This window comes from Schistocerca gregaria, chromosome 3, assembly GCF_023897955.1.
Source record: "Schistocerca gregaria isolate iqSchGreg1 chromosome 3, iqSchGreg1.2, whole genome shotgun sequence".
NCBI lineage: Eukaryota > Metazoa > Arthropoda > Insecta > Orthoptera > Acrididae > Schistocerca > Schistocerca gregaria.
The window spans coordinates 779,784,167-779,807,526 of NC_064922.1; the positions used below are offsets into that span (position 1 = coordinate 779,784,167).

Sequence of the window (23,360 nt, forward strand, 5' to 3'; positions counted from 1 at the left end):
ACTTGCTTACTTTCAGTGCCACTGAAAGACAACACCTTGAACTTGTTGGTTAGGGAGATCAGCATAACACCTGAGTCCTCCCTGGTCCCAACCATACTGTACAGGGCCTCTATATCTATTAGTGAAACACCACTCATAGTCAAGTCAACAAGCAAAGACAGATCATGTTTTTTTTCTATATAGGAGACGGGATCCACAGGAGTGTATAGTACCTGAGATATCTTCGGTACTGGCACCACAGGTACATGGCTGTCAAGATTCTTCCAACACACTAATTCACACCAGCTGCCATTTGATTGACAGTAGTCAGGGCTAGTTCCAGCTGATTACAAAAACAACTAAGTCACCCTGTGTTTGAGAACAGCAGTCACAGTGGGGCGGCATTTTGGCTTGTGCAGTGTGTTACAGGACAGGAAAAAAATAACTTTTATCTAAGTCTGATCATCTTTTATATCTGTTATGCGAAAAAGATTACTAATTCCCTATAAGAATTGAAACAAATACACAAAACTAGATTTAAATCAAGGCAACAGAAAAATCTGTTATAAAATTGCAAATTTCCTAAAATGTTTGAGGTTAATTATAGTCATTAGCAAACTCATACATAGAGTTAATTTATGATAAATGTTGATAATAGGTAGCCATCTTTAAAGGAAAACTAGATGCAACATGAAAAAATATAATGAATACCAATTTACTACAAATTAGATTATGCACAGGACAATGGTAACTTCCAAAAATTCTCAGAAATAATTCAGGGTGCTTTATTCTTTGGTAGTAACTGTGAATCACAGATGCTGATTTGCTTCAAAATAAATTATTCAACAACACTTGTATCGGTAACTTACAAAAATATAATTTTAAATATTCGGAAATACTACAAAAAAAACTATTTCTCAAATAATTTTACTGTGTAATTAGAGAATAATTGTTTTGCATTACGATAGGTCTACTGTTCTCAAAAATTTGAAAAGGACACAAGTAAGGTTAAGCCCACTGTTGATGATAACAATACAAATGGGTTTCGATACAGTTAGTGAAAGATTCTGCAGAAGTGACACAAACAGTAAAATATGTGAATCTATATTTCAATTTGGCACACGAATCTTGTACACATAGTCGTACACAAAGGAAAGCTCTGAAGGTGGCTGTTACATATAAATAAATGTGTGAATTGCTTGGAGATTTTACTTAGCTGTTTCTGTGCCAACTCCTACACTGTCATGCTGTAGAAAAACTCTGCAGTGAGAGTTTACCTCGGTAAAAATCCAGAAAATGAGCAGCACCATTATTTCCTGCAGACTGTCCCATAATATTTTTAGGTTTTAACAGTTTATTGACCTGTAATTTCTTGATTATTAGTGTAAATAGTATATTACTAGGTTTGTGTATCTACCAAAAGGTTTCATTATACATAGAAACACTTTTTTGTATCAGTTTAGTAGTTTTATTTTTTGTCTTTTTTCATGCTCTAGGGGGTAAAATTTTCTGCAAACCACAATATGATTACTGGACTCATTGAATTGTATACTTTCTTATTTTTAGGGGTGGAGTGCATGTGCATCTATGTCTGCATATGAGGCCTTAAAGCTCCTCACAGAGGAAGGCAAAGTGAATAATGTTGTGAGACTGGAACCATTTGATGAATTTGAAAGTTGGCATCTTATGTGCTGCCATTATACTTTGACCGTAGCATCCAAAGGGGCGCTGGAGAATTGGTTCAGTGATGATAGGAAAAAACAAAGTATGAACATGTCACAAAATTTACTCTGTTATTCTGAAGACAGTGCCCTCCATTGGTCTGTGTTACCTGTCCAGGGGCGGATACCAGAACGATTTGGTCACGCTAGTGGAAGACTCGATGAACACCACGTAGCACTAGTGGGTGGCTTCGGAAAGAGCTGCAGCCAGGAGCACAGCAGGCTCAGTGAAATTAGCATCGTTAGTATTGCGGATTTTACAGTTCAGCACGTCACTCTTCATTCTCCTCTTCCAAAAGGAGATTCATCACTGGCTGCAATGCATTCAACTTGCATACCACTTCATAATGGGAGGCTTCTGATAATTGGTGGGCGCACTTCACCTACACGACCAGTGAACACAAAACCAGTAATCCTGTCTGTGTGGAATAAGGACGCGGAAGTTCTTGATCTAATTGGACCGTGTCCACGTTGGAGACATACAGCAACACTCATTGACAGGGAGGCCACCACCCAGTTGATTTTGCTCTTTGGTGGAAGAACTTCGAATCTGATTGTAAGTTCTTTCATTTTTTGAAAGGTATGTAATGTATGGTTTGATTTCATTTACACTTACAGCAGAGGTGATATATACTACCACTAGTTTCAAATGGAATTATAATTTGTTCATCACAAGTAACAAATTTATCCAGAATGAGATTTTCACTTTGCAGCAGAGTGTGCGCTGATATGAAACTTCCTGGCAGATTAAAACTGTGTGCCTGACCGAGACTCGAACTCGGGACCTTTGCCATTCGCGGGCAAGTGCTCTACCGTCTGAGCAACTGAAGCACGACCCACGGCCGGTACTCACAGCTTTACTTCTGCCAGTACCTCGTCTCCTACCTTCCAAACTTTACAGAATCTCTCTTGTGAACCTTGCAGATCTAGCACTCCTGAAAGAAAGGATACTGCGGAGACATGGCTTAGCCCCATCTCATTCTGGAAACATCCCCCAGGCAAAGGTCCCGAGTTCGAGTCTCGGTCGGGCACACAGTTTTAATCTGCCAGGAAGTTTCATAACAAATTTATGTTTGCTTAAAGCATCAATTTCTTGATTGGCATGTTTCTGTCTGTTCTCTGTTATATGTATGTTTCACATGTGGGACACATTAGCATTTGCAAAATGTGAGACATGTCCTATTGTGCTCTTCACTGATTGCAAAAAGTTAATGTGTTCAGGATGCAATACTATGTTCAGCTATGGAAATGACATTTAGAGGAAGCTCATTGCTCAAACCACACTTGGCTACAGTTCTTCAGCACACCTTTTAAGTTAATTATATGCAACATTGTGAGCAGCTGGGAAGATTAGCATAAGACAGAGAAAGATGGACAACATCAGACCAGTCAGTAGACTGGAAAAATAAAAAATGAAATGAAATTATTGTATGATCTTAATGGTTTGTTATTCTTCTCTTTGTCTCCAATTTCTGTCTCTAATTTTGAAAGTGTGAAAAGCTGTACATTGCAGTATACATTTGTTTTAAAACACTGAAACCAGTCAGTAAATAACACAGAATCATAAACTTTACCTTTAAAAATACTTTACACAACTGTTAAATAGGTGACTCACTTTAAATGATGGAAAATAATGGCATCGAACTTCGTCCAGAAAACCGCGTGTTCTACTAATGAAATTTAACTTAAGAACATTAGTTGTGTTGCTCCTCACTTCTACACACTAGTGGATAGAAGTGAGCTACAAGCTGCCAGATCACCATGCTTGACAAGTATATACAACTTTATGTATCAACAAAAAAATTTGTCTTTGCATAATCTGCACAGATCTTAGAAGGTTCCACATGCATTAGTGACATCTCACATTAAGAGCTAGGTTGGATGCTAGTGCTTGAGATAAATTCCATCTCTGACACTTGAACCTCTTGCTTTCCTTAACAGACAAACAGCTGATAATCTACATGAAAGGAGCCTCCGAGAAGATTACGGTGATCTGTGATCAGGATGATAAAAGCAATCAGGCGTACCCTGGGCAACGTTGGAATATGATTCAAAATAATCTGACGGCTGTTCCTTTCACACCAGAAGCATATATATCTGAGCCCTTTTCAGGGCCACAGTTAACGATTATGTCTATTAACATAGGAGGCATAACCACAGCCAAAGAAGAGCTGCTATGAGAACTGTGCAGTCAGCACCAGTGCCATATACTGTGCATACAGGAGACACACAGAAGTTGTGACATGCGCAGACCATAAATAGATGGAACGCGTCTCCCCATCAAAAGACCGCATGATAAATATGGAAGTGCTATCTCTGTTCATGCAGATATCCAGATCTTATCCACAGCATTCAAGGAGGAAAGAAAGATTGAATTTCTCACTCTACAAACAGTTAGTTGCACCACTACATCATTTTATAAACTACCTGCTGCTGAATTCATTGTTAACAAACCATCCCATTTTCCAAATAAACATATGCAGATTGTGATTGGCGATTTCAACAGCCATAGTAACTTTTGGGGCTATGATCATGAAGATGGAAATGGCACAGCAGTACAAGTATGGGTAGAAGCAAGTCACCTGACTTTAATCCATGATGCAAAACTACCTGGATCTTTTAACAGCGGCAGGTGGAGGCGATCTTACAATCCTGACTTAATTTTTGGTAGCAGCAGGATTAACCAACAATGTGTGAAATCTGTCTGCTCCCCAATACCCAACTCGCAGCATAGACCAATAATGTGTCAATTATTTGTTGTTGTAAGACCACAGAAGATATCTTTTCAGAGAAGGTTTAATTTGAAGAAGGCTGATTGGTCAATATTTGCGGAATTGCTAGATATCGAAGAATCTTGTATAGAACCAATACCTGAATGCTATGACACCTTCGCGGCGGCTGTAAGGAGATGTTTGAGAATGTCTATCCATAGCGGCTGTTGAACATGTTATATTCCTCGGCTTGCTTCAGACCTAGCCACCCTACTGATGGAATATAGCTACTTATTTGAAGAAAACCCTTTCAGTGAAGCAACTATGGAAGCAAGGAACAATCTTATTTCCTGTATAAGTGAGACAAAAAGGGATAAGTGGATAGAAACTATAGAAAACTTGAATCTGAAAAGAGACAGCTATAAGGCTTGGAGGCTTCTGAGACCCCTAAACAATGATTTGACTAAGACCATTACACATCATGATAACACTGCCAATGAAATAGCACATCAGTTACTGATGAACAAAAACCGAAATTGCAAAGAGAAGAGCAAGAGGAGAGTAATGACCTTGCATCGTCATTCAGCATGGAAGAACCACAGAAGGCTATAAGAACCACAGAAGGCTAACAAACAAAGCAAAAATGGCAAATCAGCTGGCTTGGATGATATACGAACCGATCAAATTAAACACTTTGGCTTAAATACAAATAAATGGATTCTCCATCTTTTTGATAACTATTTAAGCAGAAACTGAATTCCAAAGATATGGTGGAAGTGTTGAGTGATTGCTTTGCTGAAACCTGGCAAAGAAGGAAATGATCCAAATAATCTTAGACCAGTTGCACTACTTTTTCATCTTTACAAAATGCTGGAAAGACTGATTTTAAATCACCTATCATCTGCAATTGACCCCTCACTTATACCTCAGCAATCTGGATTTCGCCCAGGTAAAAGCCGTACTGGACAATTGCTAAATCTCACACAGTTTATAGAAGATGGCTTCGAAGCTCAGAAGGTAAAAAGTGTGGCATTTGTCGACTTATGAGCAGCGTATGATACAGTAAATCACCAGCTACTACTAGTCAATGTCTACAATCTGACCAAAGATTTAGGTCTAAGCAGACTCATCGCCTCCCTTCTGCAGAATTGCAGGTTCTTCATCAACTTTCATGGACAGTGTAGTCAATGGAGACTACAAAAGAATGGTCTGCTGCAAGGAAGTGTTTCGGCTCCAATTCTGTTTTAATATATATACAAACAACCAACCTATAGCCCCAAGCACCGGGAGCTTCTTATATGCTGACGACCTCGCTCTACAGCCACCTAGAGCATAGATTTTGAATCAGTGGAGAACAACCTCAAAAATACCCTTGAAGATCTATCCAGATACAACAACACAAACCAGCTTAAACCAAGCCCATCAAAGTCCCAAGTGTGTGCTTTTCATTTGAGAAACAAGAAAGCCACTCACAAGTTGAAAATAATATTCTCAGGGTCGAACTGGAACACCACAAGACTCCAAAATATCAGGAGTGACACTTGACACAGCTCTCACTTTCAAAAAGAACTCCATGAAATGCAAGTCAAAAGTTTCCACCAGGAACAATCTACAGAAACTGGCCGGATCACAGTGGGTAGTCAACCTGAAACAGTCCGAACATCTACAATGACACCATGCTATTCTGCAGCAGAGTATACCTGTCCTGTTTCGTATAATTCAACTCATGCCAAACAGGTGGGTTTAGCTCTCTATGAAACCTGCAGAAATATAACGGGTTGCTTGAAATCCACTTAATCAAATAGCAACACCACCTGTTTGAAGAGCGATAGCTGTGAACAAGGAAAGAAAGGCAGTGGAACATGAAATTACCCATCCTCTGTATGGGCATGAACAGCATCTGCAATGACTGAAGTCAAGGAAGAGTTTCCTTAAGACATCAAAGGAACTTGGAACTACTGCTGCAAAAGCTAGGTTACAATTATGAAGGACTACGACTTACCTTTCCCCTGGTTGGAAAAGAGTTGTTGAAGCTTTACCTCCAGGCCACGGCGGGGAATGGACAACTTGGAAATCTCTGAATAGACTGAAACTCGGAGTTGGAAGATCAAAAGTTAACTTGGCAAGATGGGGATACACTGATCCAAATGATATTCGGTGTGACTGTGGAGAAGAACAGATAGCCCGGCACATGGTTTGGTGTCGATTGTGCCCAGTCTCCTGTACAGAAGATGATCTTCAACAAGCAACAGAAAATGCACTGGAAGTGGCCAAGTTTTTGTCAAAAGTAATTTAATCATAACTATGTAAAATGTACGTACATGTACCTGTATATTTCTGACACAAGAATAATAATAATAGTAATCTACAATGGGTTCATTTTTGAAGTCTATACATTACACTTATGAATTATGACTGCCAAATACCCTTTGTATATTTTCTACAACTTGTATGAAGCCAAACAACTAAGGTGGCACTGCCACTGAGAATCATATCGTCTCTGTTGCCTGTAGTATCCAAGATTTATCTTACAGGATTTAATGAATAACCTCTTCAGATGTCACCAAGGGCGTCTGTCACACATCTTTAATGGCTTTAACCTTTGTTGCACATATACAAGAGATTGGATTCTTCACAGTAAAGTTTTAATACAGTCGACCTATCTCAGAATTCTGAGTTCAAAGATCGTTTATCATGATGCTCTGAAGCCTAGGAGTTTGCACAACTTGTGGACACTAAGTTGTCATGATTTCTCAGATGTATTATGTACTTTCTTTTAACCTAAGAATTTTTTAAGCTGGGTTTATGTAAATTTTCTCTTGTATAATTTACATTTACAGTTCTTGCTGCAGTTGACAACACTGTTCTGGCCCTTTTTATTAATTTTTTTTGTGGGGCAGTTCTTTAACAAATTGGCATCTTTCGTCTGCTCACAATTCAAACAACAGTTCAAATGACATACAGCTATTTTGAAATATTTGGCAATAAAATTTAATGTAGAGTGGTCATAGTTATTTGGGGATAAGAAAAAACATCTGGCCCATAACTAAATTTTTATTTACATGAACTCTCACTCAGTCACCCTCCCCTAGTCAAGTTGTCTTCCGATGTCTCAGTTTCTATTTGTAACCATGCCTTCTGGTTTAATTACATATTACAATCAATTTTTTCTCCTTCCACTTTACTTCTTTTCTCATCCAGATATCCATTAGCTTATCCAACTGCATTCTCTCAAAAGCCTTTTCGAACTCACAAATACTCCTTTGCCATTTTGTATATACTGTATCTTTCACCAATAGTCCCTAGAAGTTCAATGGTATCCTCAGTATACTTTTTCCCCTTCTGAAATCATATTTCTTCTCACCAAGTGCTTTTTCCAGTGTTCTATGCATCCCTCTATTCAGAACTTCTGCTGGGTGCAATATTACGCTGATGTTCTGTTCTCCACACATTTAGTGTTCATACTATTTAGTATTAGGACTATTATGGTTACAGGGAGGTCTCCCAGCCAATACCCTTAATCATAGATTTAGTTGCAAAGAGAGGTCAACTCTTTTTCACCTGCTTCTTGTAAGATTTCTGCTGGAGTATTGTCTGCACCACACACTTTTTTGTTTTCCGTTTTCTCCAGTGTCATCCTTGCTTCTGACCTTATGATAAGCTCAGCTTCCCTCTTCATCTACTGCTTCTTCCTTCTCAATTTGCAGATCAGGAGATGTTTGATCAGCTTCAAAGAGACATTCAATATATTGTGAAATGTGTTTTATTCATCTCAAGGCGTACATTTGCAATCTGTTTCGCTTACGTACAGGAGACATGTCAAAAATTTATAAAACAGTTACAGTGATTTTTACATTAATAAATAACATCACTATAATAAATAACAACACTGTAAGGATATTTCTTGGAACTTTTAACTCATTGTATCGAGCTCAAATTTCCAGTTTGTCCCGCACGAATTCATCCCCTGAGTAATAACACTTCAGTGTCTGTACCTCATATAGCTTTCTTTTAAGTGAACCTAAATTCATCTGCATCAACTTGTTCCCTTTTAATTTATTACAGATTTTCATTTCCATGTATTGAGGTCCCTGGGCACACAGTGTGAGGCAGTGGGTGCGGAGCATAAAAATTTCTTTGTTTCTAGTATCATGTAAATGGACAAAATGGTTTCCCTCAAACAATTCATGTCTGTTGTACAAAGATATAAAAATCTCATATATGTTTATGGATGGCAGAGTTAATATTTTTAAGTTTTCTAAATAATGTTTGACATGGTTGTTTGTGATTTGCAGTGCACGTTTCGTATGATTTTTTCCTGTATTTTTAATACACACACTATGTTTGTTGAGTTACCCCAAAAAACAATACCATACCAAATAATGCATTCGAAGGAGCTTCTATATGCTACTTTTCATGTGTCCATGTCAGTTGCAGTTGATAATATTTGCATTGCAAATGCAAAGCTGCTCAGTTTGTTTGCCAGGTATTCAATGTGTGCCTGTCAGCTCAAATTTGTATCTACATTTAAACCTAAGAATTTGACTGAGTCAGCTTCTTCTATACCTTGGTTGTTGTGTACAATCTCAATCTGCTGACATTTTGACTGTTTGGTTTTGAACTGCATCACACAAGTCTTAGATATGTTTAGATTCAACCCATTTAGCTGAAACCAAATTTCTAATGCACTGAGGGTACTGATCACAGATTTGGGAATTTTTTCCGAATCCTGATCTTCAACTAAGACAGAAGTATCATCTGCGAACAGAACTGATGGGAAGCTGATATTTAATCCTAAGTCATTAACATAAAAGAGAAATAGGACTTGGCCTAAAATGGAGCCTTGTGGAACACCCTGAGATTTTTTTTCCAGTCAGAAAAATTATATGAGCCATTTGAAGAAATGCGCTTTGCTTTCTGTTGAATAAGTAGGAGTTAAGCCATGGTAGGGCACGGCCACTAATGCCATACTTTTCAAGTTTGTAAACAGCAATGCATGGTTTACAGAATCAAATGCCTTTGTGAGGTCACAGAAAATTCCTACCACCTTATTTCTCTTGTCTAATGATGTACTTATTTTCTCAATGAAACTGTTTACTGCTTGCATCTGTGGTGTTTTTCCCCTGCTGAAAACCAAATTGATTGTTTAGAATAACAGAATATCTTAAAGTGAATTTTTGGATTTATGCAACAGCAAGTTTTTCAGATATTTTAGATAGGGCTGGGGGAATCGAGATAGGATGGTAATTTCCCGTGATCTGTCTTGATTCCTTCTTGAAGAGTGGTTTGACTTCAGCATATTTCAGTACCTCTGGGAAACAGCCCTCTTCAAAACATTGGTTTATTATTTAAGCTAGTGGGTTGGCAATTCTATTGTGTACCACTTTAATAGCTTTTAGTGGGTATTCCATCCCAACCTGCAGATTTTTTGTTTCTTAATGTTAGAATAGCATTTCAATGGCAGGACCAACAGCTGAAACATCAACACATGCAGCAGAAACTGTTGCCCACCCTACATGCAACAGAAAGCAAATCCAATGTTTCTTATGTTCAGCCACTCATCCCCTTAACAAGGCAAGAACTTCATCACCATGCCATCTGAAGGAGCAGTCAGCATTGGAAAATCCATCAAATGGTCATATACTGAGGAAGAGGAAAGCAGCAGTCCCATCCCATATCAATGATTTTTTTTGCTGAAGGGCTACAGCAAAGCCACAGTAAGATAAGTACAAGTGTAATGTTCATACATATTAATGTGCAGTCTCTTAAAAACAAACTTAATGAACTTCAGTATTGGCTGGAAAACTTAAACTGCACTGTTATTTCAATAAATGAACACTGGCTTAGCAATGAGGAACTAAAATTAAGTGTACCGTTTGGATATGAATTGGCAACCAGCTACTGTAGAACAAGTATTAAACATGGTGGTGTATCTGTATACGTCAAAAATGGTGTGAACCTAATCTATTAAGTTGTAGATGTAAGTGGACTGTGCATAGAAGCAAAATTTGAAGCTGCAGCCATAATGTTGCCAAACTAGGAAATTATAATAGCTTCAGTATACTGCCCCCCAAAACACAATGAAGACCTGTCTGTGGAGCTTCTGGAGAAACTGATATTCTTGCTACTCAGATACAGAAACTACAGAGTACTAATATTTGGTGATATCAATATAGACATTAGGTTTAAGAATAGAAAGGTTGATCACTTGCTAAATACATTAAGATCCCTTAACTGCAGTTGCATAAATGACAAACCCACAAGATAGGAAGCATGTCTAGATAACATAATTTGTAATTTTCATCTAAACAAAACAGAATTCAACACAATCAAGCTAGGCATTTCAGGTCATGAGGGACTATGGTTCAGACAAACTCTTAACAGTAAAGCAACTGAAACTTCCACAGACTGTAGGAAAAATTATAAGACCAATTAACGAATTAAAGCTAAACAAGTTGATAAGTAAATTTAATTTAATAAAATGAGATAAAATAATAACCAGTGCAGGTGCAAATGAATCTACCAACAAATTTCTAGAACTGTTAACTGAAAATTTTGAAGCATGTTGTCCTAAACGCTGCAAGAAAATATCAAAGCAAAATTGTTACACCAAACCACGAAATCTAAAAAGCTGGTACACCCCACATCTAAGTAGAATAAGAATTATAATGCTACTCTATCACGATAGGTCCAAGCACAATAATGCTGACAAGGAAATGTACATGAAAGTGAAAAAGATTTACAGGTCTGAAATCAAGGCAGCTAAGTGCAAAGCAAATGATACATATATACTGAACTCAGTAAATAAATGCAAAGCTCCAGGGAAATTATTAAAACAGAAACTAACTGTGATGATAAAGTATACCAGACATCAATTCCACCTGATATTCTAAATGCGTATTTTGCCAGTTCTCAATCAGATAACAACATAATGGAGAACATGAGCAAGGCAGAGGCACTGCTGCCAGAAATGAACAGTAAGCAGACAGACAGCTTTCACTGGACTTGTGTAACAGAAAAGATGGTCGATGAATCAGTAGCTAAGCTCAGTAATTCTAGAGCGGAGGATTACTATGGTCTCTCAAATTATGTTATTAAATACATCAGAAATCAAATTGTAACGCCACTGACTGAAATAATCAAGAAAATTTTAAATGAAGGTGACTATCCAGAATGTCTAAAAATATCTATAGTTAAACCAGTACTTAAGAAAGGAGATACAGCATCACCCGATAACTATCAACCAGTATCACTTATACCCATTATATAAAAAATAATAGAATACTGCATGCATAAACAGATGAGTAAATATTTTGAAGATGATAATATAATCACCTCCTCACAGTATGGTTTCAGATCTAGTCTTCGTTGAGAGTAGCAAAAATATACAGTTGTTTTGAAAATAAAGATATTATCTGTGCAACATTGTTGGACCTCAGAAAAGCTTTTGATTTGGTCTCCCACAATATTGTCATAAAAAATCTGTACCACTACAGAGTGAGAGAGACTGCTCTATGTCTAATGCAGTCATACTTGGACAATAGAAAACAGTTAGTTAAGGCAAATAATCAAATGTCAGAATGTCTCCCAGTTGTAAAGGGTGTACCTCAAGGATCTGTTCTTGGAACTTTCCTTTTCATTATTTATATAAATGATTTACCTGCAATTGTATCATGTGATGCAGTGCTATATGCTGATGACACAATACTCATCACATGTGATACCAATCTTGAAAATATGCAACACAGCATGGCAGTGGCAATGGAGAGGTGCACTACTTTCATATAGATCAAAAGCTCAGCTGGGATACTCACACAGGGAAGATATGTAGCAAATTGGCACGTGCCATATGTCTGCTGTAGAAGCTGAGGGGCAGTGTCAGTAAAGAACTTCTGTTATATGCGTATTTTGCATTCTTCCATTTGCACCTGAATTATGGAATACTATTATGGGGCAAATCCGTAGGCTCAAAATTAGTGTTTAAATGGCAAAAGAAAGCCATAAGATGCGTAGCAGAACTTAGCACATATGAATCATGTCGAGATTGTTTTAAGAAACTAAATATAATGACAGTGCCTGGCCTGTGTATTTACAACTACCTTGTCCATGTTAAAGAAAATCTAAGTAAATTTGACGTAAGGAGAACAGTTCATGACCATAACATAAGAAGTGGACATACAATTAATATGCCATATGCTATGCTTGCAAAGACACATAACAGCTACAAATATCTTGGTCCTGTCTACTTCAACAAATTACCTGAAAATGCCTACACAGTGCAAGTAAATAAATTTAGAACTAGTCTTTGGAGGTGGGTCAGAAGTAAAGTAATTTACTCTGCTCAAGAGTTCCTTGAGTATGTGACAAATGACCCTCTTTCGTTGTGAGAATGAACTATAAATTAACTGCAAACTATACATAAGCCATATTGTGCAACTATTTTATTACTTTAAAAACAAAGATTCCAAGACTTACCAAGCGGGAAAGCGCCGGTAGACAGGCACAATAAATAAAACACACAAACACACACACAGAATTTCTAGCTTTCGCAACCGACGGTTGCTCCTTCCCTCTTTCCTGAAGAAGCAACCGTCGGTTGCGAAAGCTAGAAATTCTGTGTGTGTGCTTGTGTGTTTTATTTATTGTGCCTGTCTACCGGCGCTTTCCCGCTTGGTAAGTCTTGGAATCTTTGTTTTTAATATATTTTTTTCCATGTGGAAGTTTCTTTCTAGTTTATTTTATTACTTTTTCATATACTTATTGTTAATTATCTGATTATTTATTTGTCATTCACTGAACTATTATTAGGAAACTTCTTATCGTTATTTACATTTGTCGTGTCCATTTTAATTATCCGAGCTGTTATGTCATGGTCGGTTGATGAATTCTGTGTTAATTCCCAACGTTTCGTCCCCGTCTGCAGGAGACATCTACAAGGGGGTCTGTAGCTCGATGGAAGGTCCAACACACCCACTGGCTTGGTAGCCAGTAGTTTATACTATTATTATTGTTATTATTATTATGTAAATACTGACGACTCCAATTGCATGTAAATATGCCCAACGGTGGAATAAAACATTTGTATTTGTATTTGTAACAGCCTGCTTTGAGAAAATGTAATTTCTTCCTCAATTAAATTTTTATAATGCAATGAATTCTTAAACGCTGTTGAATATGGTGGTATTCCGTATGCACCAATGTCAGTGAACATGAATTTCTATTGGGAATCTCAGTGGTTAGCAACAATATGGCGAAAAAGCGTTTGTAGTTGTAATAGTTGGTTAGAGGCCGTAGGAGAGGGAGCGTTCATTGCAGTTGGCAAAAATATTCTCTCTATTGAGGTCAAAGTTGAGTGTTAAAGTGAAGTCATCTGGTCATGTGTAACAGGTGTAGGCAAAACTAAGTTAATTATTGGATCTTTTTGCTGGCTACCCAATTCCGCTGTGACAATTCTAGAGTCATTCAAAGAAAGTCTATGGTCAGTAGTGTGTTTATACTCAGACCAAGCTATACTAGTTGGAGGCAACTTAAACTTGCTCAGTATAGACTGGGATGTGTAGATTATTGTGGGGAGGGTGCAGACAGACAGTCATGTGAAATACTTTTAAACACATTTTCTGAAAATTACCTTAAGCAGCCAGCTCGGCAGCACACAATGGAAGTATCTCAGAGCTCGTAGCTACAAATAGGCCAGATCTTAGGGATGCACAAATGATGACAAGTGAAGGTTGGTAGAGATTCGTGTGTCTATGAAAAGATCTATGCACGAAGCATACAACAACCACTACCGCCACACCTTAGCATATGATCTGGTAGAGAACCCTAGAAAATTCTGGTTGTATATAAAATCGTTAAGCAGACCTAAGGCTTCCATGGAGTCTGGTGTGGCAGTTGGAGATAGCAAAACAAAAGCTGAAGCTTTAAATTTCACATTCAAGAAATCGTTCACACAGGAGAATCATACAAACGCACCGTCATTTGATCATTGGACATATTAATAAGCATACCTGGTGTAGAGAGACAACTGAAAGATTTGAAAGCAAATAAATCACCAGGTCTGGAATGAATCCCAGTTCGATTTTACAAAGAGTACTCTGCAGCATTTGGCACTTTACCTAGCTTGCATTTATCATGTATCTCTCACCCAGCACAAATTCCCAAGCAAATGGAAAAACCGCAGGTGACTCCAGCATATAAGAAGGATAAAAGAACAGACTAGAAAAATTTCCGACCAATATCCTTAAATTCTATTTGCTGCAGAATCCTTGAACATATTCTCAGTTTGAATATAATAAACTTGCTTGAGACTAAGAAGCTTTTATGTCCACAAATTAACTTGGTTTTAGAACACATTGCTTGTGAAAAACTCAGCTTTCCCCTTTCTCACGCGGTTACAGAGAACTACAGATGAAGGGCAACAGGCAGATCGTATATTTCTATATTTCCAGAAAGCATTTGACATGGTGCCCCATTCCAGGCTGTTAATGAAGGCACAAGCATATGGAATAAGTTCACAGATACATGATGTTCGGATACAGTATTACTAGTGTTATCCTTGTCACAGTCAAGTCGTTTAAATATTTGGGTGTAAGGTTGCAAAGTGGTATGAGATGGAATGAGCATTTGAAAACTGTCTTAGGAAAGGTAAATGGTCGTCTTTGGTTTATTGGGACAATTTTAGGAAAGAGTGCTTCACCTGCAAAGAAGACTGCATGTAGGATGCTGATGCGACCTATTCTTGAGTACTGCTTGAGTGTTTGGGATCCGTACCAGGTTGGATTGAAGGAAGACATCAAAACAGCTCAGAGGTTCGAACAGCAAGTAAGTGTTACGGAGATGCCTCAGGAACTCAAATGGGAATCCCCAGAGGGAAGGTGATGTCCCTTTCAAGAAACTATTGAAAAAAATTAGAGAACTGGCATTTGAAACTGACTGCCAAACAATTCTATAGCCACCAACTTAAATCGTGCATAAGGACAATGAAGATAAGATACAAGACACCAAGAAGAACTGATGCTTCCATTATAGAAGAACTAGCATCACAAGAAGCGTATCATGCCATGTCAGCCAAAGATACTTTCCTTTCTTTTGGTACATTTTGAAAAGAGAAGAATACAACTAAGAAAGAAGTCATCTTGCAAGGCAAAACTGAATACAGAAGGCTGTGAGGAAGAGCAGTAAATAGATGCTTGGATCAAGCAAAAAAGATTATTGGCCTACCTATTCACATTATATTAAGAAGAACTGAAGATCACTGTGAACGGAGACATCTATTTTTAGATTCATTTACTTAAGAACTGAGGCCATGACGCTTGACAGTGAGTAAACCAGTTCATGATTATGATGATGTAGGTAAGTTGTTGTAGAACATAAATACTTTTGGATTAAAGGAGATTGCTCACTGAAAAGCAAGATGATTGAATTTTGTTGATACGTCCAAGCAGAAGTAAGTAAACTTGCTAATTTTGTTGAAAAATTGATAGGGCAGCTTGATATTGTAGCTGAAGTTCCATCATTGTATTTGCAGCCCATATATCTGAAAACAAGAAATATGAATGACTCACAAGAATCATTTCTGTTGCTTTTCCAAATCTTTTGTTGTACAGTGCTTACATTTACAAGATATTTTTAATTTTTTTTTTTTTTCAAAGAAAGTGGAAAAGATTAAGGGATAACAGTTATCAGCTAAACTCTGCTTGGAATCCTGTTGTAGAGAAACTTCATAGTCGACGTAGTTATCTGCATAAAGATGGAAATCGACCTGATACCGATATGCCAGGCTTTCACAGTGCAGGGCGCGAGGCGCAGCGCACGGAGCCATTATGAACGCACACGCTGAGCAGCACATGCCCAATGTCACCTCAGTATGGCTTTAAAAGTGGAGCTCAGTGCGTACTTGCCAGTACTACTACAGTGGCACTCACCTGAAGATGGCCAGAAGACTCTGCGCTGAAATATTGTGGCAGTACGTTACTGATATCCGGCAGTTCTCCCGTGTTTTTATGGAACAATCAGTAGGCCGGGAAAGCTTTAAGCATCACATCAAGCAACTCTACGGGGAGGAAGTGATGGAATGTATTCGAAGATTTGACAAGTTACATGAAAGAAGAGCGAGGCTGCTGAGCTCATTGATATTCTTATTAAGTTGCAGAGACAAGGGCATTATTCCAAAGTTCGCCAAAATTGTGCATTTCATAAATACCACTGCTGCAAAAAATATCAAACGTAAAGCAAGCATGGCTTTGGTGAGAGAAAGGATTCATTTTACTCGGCGTGAATTGGCTTCTGTGTAAAAGGACATGTTCCACATACATTTGGAATTGGCAGCAAGACTGTCTTCTCTGTTGTGGGACTGGGTGGATGGTGTGACATGGGCTAAAGCAAACTGGGGCCATGATAAAGCTGTGACGAGGCAGACTGCCAAGATTGACAGACTTTCTAAACAGATGCAGCAGGAAGTTCCAACTCGACGATCTGTTGTTAATTTGACAGAGAAAACTTTAGATGACGTGACTGTGTCTGTGCTAGCAAAAGGACTGAATTTTCCTCCCACACCTGTTTCACAGCCACTAGTGGATTTCATCAGTACCATCGAAGAAGCTGTACACCGTCTTGATACAGATGAAGTGGAGGAAGTTCTTCGAGAGTTTTGCCGTGTATTGATCAGGGGTGCACCAGTGAAGAATAACATCTTGCCCAGGGAGAGGATAGCCCTCCGTAACTTACAAGCAGATGTGGATACAGTAGTCTTAAAATCTGACAAAGGAAATGCTACTGTCGTCATACCAAGGGATGTCTATATTAATAAGATCAATGTTTTATTATGTGATTCAACGTATCACAAAATCGATAAGGATCCCACGAGCCGAGTGGTGCGAAAAACGGCAGAACTTTTATCAAATAGTTCTCTACCGAAGGAGGTCATCAAGAGACTGAAACCAAACAGTTCAGTTCCACCTAGGCTATATGGACTGCCTAAGATCCACAAGGAAAATGTGCCATTGTGTCCAGTTGTGAGTAACAGTGGAGCAGCCACCTACGACCTAGCAAAATTCTTGGCATCTTTGCTGAAATCAATAATAGGCAAGTGCGCACATCACATAAAGAATTCTGGTGATTTTATCAGTCGACTTCAGTCACTACAACTGCAAAGTAATGACTTATTGGTCAGTCTTGATGTGGTTTCACTGTTCACAAAGGTGCCTCTGGTGGACTCACTACATCTCATTGGCAATATGTTTGGTGCAGACATTACAGCATTGTTTGAGCACCTGTCTCCTCTACATATTTTATACTTAACAACGAATTTTACGAACAATCTGACGGTGTCACCATGGGGAATCCTTAGTCTTCCCTGGTAGCCAATCTTTTTATGGAGGATTTTGAGGAGAGAGCACTCAACTCTGCCACTTTAAAACCAACAGTATTTTGGTGGTACGCCCATACTATCTCTGACGCCGACAGTCTTCAAGCGAAACTGGAACACCTGCAAAAAGTATTTTTGAAGAATGGCTTTTCACCTAGGCAAGTTAACAGAGTGATGAAGACCTACAAATGATGGGACAAGGAACAGGAAGAGGTCTTCAGGTCGACTGTTTATCTACCATTTATTGGGAATATTTCTTCACAGATAGGCAGAATATTGAGAAAGTATCAAGTGAGAGTCATCTTTCGCCGCCCCCCCCCCCCCCCCCCCCTTGCAAAATTTCCTCACTGGTGGGATCCGTTAAAGACGACCTGGGCCTGCGTAAACCAGGTGTTTACAAAATTCCGTGTGATTGCGGCAAATCATATATAGGGCAAACAACACGAACAGTGCAGGAACGCATTGTGGAACACCAACGGCATACTCGCCTTTTCCAACCCACCAAGTCCGCAATCGCCGAACATTGTATTTACACAGATCATTCCATGAATTACGACGACACAAAAATGTTGGCCCATACATCAAACTTTTGGAGCTCGATTATCAATGAATCTGTGGAAATAAGATTGTCTGACGAGACTCTCGTCAATCGAGATAATGGTTATCAGCTAAACTCTGCTTGGAATACTGTTATAGAGAAACTTTGTAGTCAATGTAGTTATCTGCATAAAGATGGAAATCGACCTGATTTCCTGTGCCAGGCTTTCACAGTGGAGGGCGCGAGGCACAGCACACGGAGCCGTTATGAACGCGCATGCTGAGCAACGCATGAGCAATGTCTCCTCAGTACGGCTTTAAATAGTGGAGCTCAGCGCGTACTCGCCAGTACTACTACAGTGGCACTCACCTGAAGATTGCCAGAAGACTCTGCGCCGAAATATCATGGCAGGAAGTTACTGATATCCGGCAGTTCTCCTGTGTTTTTATGGAACAGTGGTATCTTGTTGATAATTCTACACCCTGTTGTGTTGCCCTTCATGGCAAGTCATCCTGGGCTTACAATTCAGCAAGGTAATGCCTGCCCACACAGGGTGAGAGTTTCTACTGCTTGTCTTCATGCTTTCCAAACCCTACTTTCGCCATCAAGGTTGCCAGATCTCTCCACAACTGAAAATTTTGGAGCATTATGGGCAAGGCTCTCCATCCAGCTCACGTTTTTGATGGTCTAATGCACCAGTTGGACAGAATTTGGTATAATATCCCTCAGGAGGACATCCAACATCTCTGTCAATCGATGCCAAGTTGAATAACAGGTTGCATAAATGCCAGAGGTTGACCAACTGGTTATTGATAGTTTTAGGTTTTCTGTAGTGTTCCTAAACTACTTACCACAAATGCCAGGATGGTTCCTTTGAAAAGGACAGAGCCAATTTCCTTCCTCAAACTGATCTTGTGCTCTGTCTTCCATGATCTCTTCATTGATGAGGCATTACTTTGGTCTTCCTTTTCCTCTGCTTCAAAACTCTAGAGTTTTCTCTAGAAACATTAGCTTTTCTGAACTGTGTACTTGAGAACAGTTCTTCCAACATATCCTTTGGCCTCTGAACCCTAACCTCTCTCTGCCCCTTCCCTCTTCTCACTTTTTCAATCCCTATCCCCTTCCATTCCTAGCTTTTACTTCTCATTACCATTTACCATTTTTACATTTACTCACATACTGTATCTGAATCTACTTGTCCTTAGTTACATGACAGTATAGGAAGAAATGGGGAGAGAATGAATGAGTGATCATGTGCATGTTTTCTGTTCTGAGGAATGCAAGTTCAGGACATGAACTACTATTCATGAACTCCATTATTTAGAAAACTTAAAATATTAACTCTGCCATTCTAGGAGATTATTGTCTTTTTGTACACCAGACAAATTATTTGAGGGAAACCATTTTGTCCATTAGCATGATACTAGAAAGAAAGAAAATTTTATGCTCCCCACCCACTGCCTCAGACATTATGCTCCGGGACCTCAATACATGGAATGAAAATCTGTAATAAATTAAAACGGAACAAGTTGATGCAGATGACTTTAGGTCCACTTAAAAGAAAGCTTTGTGAAGTACTGACAATGAAATGTTATTACTCAGTGGATGAATTCATGGAGGACAAACAGGAAATTTGAGCTGGATACAATGTGTTACATATTCCAAGAAATATCATTACAGTATTATTATTTATTAGTGTAAAATCATTGTAACTGTGTTATAAATTTTTGACATGTCTCCTGTATGCAAACCAAATGAATTGCAAATGTGCATCATGAGATGATGTCCTCTTCCTCCTCTTCGTTATCATCACCGTGTTTCTGTGCTAATGTCCTGTTCAAGACTTCTTCAATGCAGTGGGTGGTTTTCTTTCCTGAAACTATTTTTTGTTCATCCAGAATTTAAGTGATTTATATTTAAGTCTTGAGTTTTTTACTCCATGTTGTTTGGTCTTGAGTGTACGTGTTATTTATTCATTAAGAACGAATTACCTATCTGATCCTTTGCATTATCAATATTATGTATTCCAGTCTATCAAAATAACTTTACAATTCTTCATATTTAATGATAGTGGTTAATATTCTTGTACAACAACCATTCTCTTTTTAATTACAAGATTACTAAGGCTTTAGCTTCGTATCTGAATTTTATATTTAGAGATCTTGATGTTTAATTCAAATCCTCAAGCTATTTTTGTGTGTAAGAGACTATGGCAGTGAATGGATACATTGTTTTAGAACTATTTTCAGGGTATTCACTAATAAAATAGGCTGATATATCAATTTCTTGTAGGTCCTGAATGATTTGTGGCAACTCAGTATTCAGCAAAGGATATTCAACCAGATTAGCAACGTGAGTAAAAACTGGCCATGTGCCCGGTTTTCTCATAGTGCAGTAGCTCTAATGAGATGTTCATTGATAATCACTGGGGGTCTGAATGAGATCTTGCAGCCACTAAGGGACATATGGAGATATGATACTGAAGAGAGCTCCTGGAAAGAGGTTTGTTTATTTTTATTATTATTTTAAACAGTGGAAAATCCAGGATGGAATGTAACAATATTACCAGCACTACACAGCTGTCTTTCCACCACCACACCCAGTCTTTTTATTTATATTTGTTTATGTTATTTTTTATTTATTTATGTATTAATATCTATGTAAGAAGTCTGTAGAACTTCCTCAATTGCTTCCCTCTAGCATCTGGTTGCTATTTGATTGCAAAACTAACCACCGGTACTGGTTCTTAATTGTAATCTTGTAGGCCAGTGATTATATTAATACTTAGCAGAAAATAAAGTTTTATGTTTCAGTTTTTAAGTGCAGTTTTCTTTTCATGTGTACAATAAATATAAATATGTAATTCATTGTCATATGCCTACATATGAAGAAGGAATTCTTTGTTGGATGTCAGCCCTTAGCACACTTTGAAAGGTATTATCGTCATCTTGTGATCTGGCATGACAAGCGATATAAGCAACAGAACTCAGCTCTCTTAATGTTTGGTCAAATGCTTTGATAAAGCCACTCTCCACTTTAATGTTTTGCCAATTAACAATTTCAACACACCCTTCTTTTTCACCTTCTGAAAATTTGTCTTTAAATTTGCATAATAATAAGTGCCACCATGTCTGTGTGCCAGTGCACTAGCATCTTAATAAGTTTATATCATTTTTTGATCTTCTGTCTCTCTAATCACTTACAAGCTGCCTATCTTTGACTAAAATTTCGTATCTTTTGTTTCAGTCTTAATGGCGGCTTTTTATTGTACCAACTCCCTGAATTTGTGTGAGGGAAAACTATTCCATGGGAAATGTTAACTGGAAACTCTTGGATCTCAACATTTGCAACTTTGCTGTCTCAATTTTTCTGTAGATGAGATGTTAAATGGAACCGTGAACCAGTATCACTTCTTACTCATGAGAGTGTCATGTATTACCACGATATAGTAGCTAAAAACTTTGTTATTCTGCAACTAGGTTTTGCAGTATGTCATAATCTGGCAGACTCAGGAATGGTGTATATCCCAGATCCAAAATTTTGAAAAGTATTATAAGGTGTACAGCTTTCCTTCCGCCATTTGCCGTTGGGTGGTGAAACAGTAAGTAGTGGTTGAAAGAAACAGATCGCAGACGTCAGACAGTTAGCTCAGACCTTAGTCAACATATCATCATTCAAACATTAGTCGATTTGTGTCTGCATCGCAAAGCTGTCTGTTTACGAGCCTAATTCTCGTCATTTGCGGGAGGTGTTACTGTTTTGTTTCAGTATGAAGAAAACAACGGCTGAGTCTCATCAAATGCTCTCACGTACATATGGTAAGGACGCTATTAGTGAAAGAACATGTTGTGAGTGGTTTCACCACTTCAAGAACGATGATTGTAATGTCGTAGAACGGCATAGTGGTGGAAGAGAGAATGTTTTCGAAGATACAGAATTGGAAACATTGCTGAGTGAAGACTTGCGTCAAACTCAAGAAGAATTGGCACAATTAATGGGAATGACACAGCAAGCCATTTCAAAACATCTCAAGGCCATGGGCTTGATTCAGAAAGAAGGAAGTTGGGTCCCATGAGAGCTGTGACATTGAACGGCATTTGTGTGTTTGTGAATAGTTGCTTCAGACGCAAAAATAGAAGGGATTTCTGCACTGCATTGTGACTGGGTAGAAAAAATGTGTTCATTACAATAACCTTAAATGCAAAAAATCATGGGGATATCCCGCCCATGCTTCCACGTTAATGGCCAAACCAAATATTCACAGCTCCAAGATCATGCTCTGCATTTGGTGGGACCAGCTCGGTGTCATGTACTATGAGGTGTTAAAACCAAGTGAAACAATCACAGGTGCTCATTATCAAATGCAATTAATGCGTTTGAGCAGAGCATTAAAAGACAAATGGCCGCAACACATTGAGAGGCACGATAAAGTGATTTTGATACTCGACCCCACATTGCAAAAGAGGCCAAAATGTACTTGGAAATGTTAAAGCCTCAATGTCTTTTTCTGAACAGCATGTTGCAAGTTATCACAGATACGCTCAATAATGTTCATGTCTGCAGAGTTTGTGGCCAGCGGAAATGTTTAACCCAGAAGAGTGTTACTGGAGCCACTCTGTAGCAGTTCTGGATGTGTGGGGTGTCACACTGTCTGCTGGAATTGCCCAAGTCTGTTGGAATGCACAGTAGACATGAATGGATACAGGTGATCAGACAGGACGCTTAGGTGGCGTCACCTGTCAGAGTAATATCTAGACATATCAGGGGTCCCATATCACTCCAACTGCACACACCCCACACAATTATGGAGCCACCCATATCAATGATGTTTCGTTGAATGGTTCACACGCTGACACATGTTTATGGGCCAGCATTGAAATCTGCAGCAATTTGTGGAAGGGTTGCACTTCCGTCAAGTTGAACAATCTCTTCAGTCATCATTGGTCCAATTCTTGCAGGACCTTTTTTCAGCCGCAGCGATGTCGGAGATTTGATGTTTTACCGAATTCCTGATATTCACAGTACTCATGTGAAATGGTCATACA

At 38.5% G+C, this 23,360-nt stretch overlaps 1 protein-coding gene across 5 annotated transcripts in view; it reads left to right on the forward strand.

Annotated features, from left to right (window-relative positions):
- Positions 1–23,360, forward strand: part of LOC126354812 (tRNA wybutosine-synthesizing protein 4-like) — a 58,667-nt gene that overhangs the window by 22,881 nt on the left and 12,426 nt on the right. For 3 of the 5 annotated variants that reach the window (XM_050004748.1, XM_050004746.1, XM_050004747.1), the window contains exons 6-7: positions 1,546–2,256; positions 20,608–20,817. In XM_050004748.1, the coding sequence (XP_049860705.1) occupies positions 1,546–2,256; positions 20,608–20,817 (921 nt within the window). The remainder of the gene's footprint in view (positions 1–1,545; positions 2,257–20,607; positions 20,818–23,360) is intronic. The other 2 variants (XM_050004749.1, XM_050004751.1) reach the window with 1 other exon arrangement.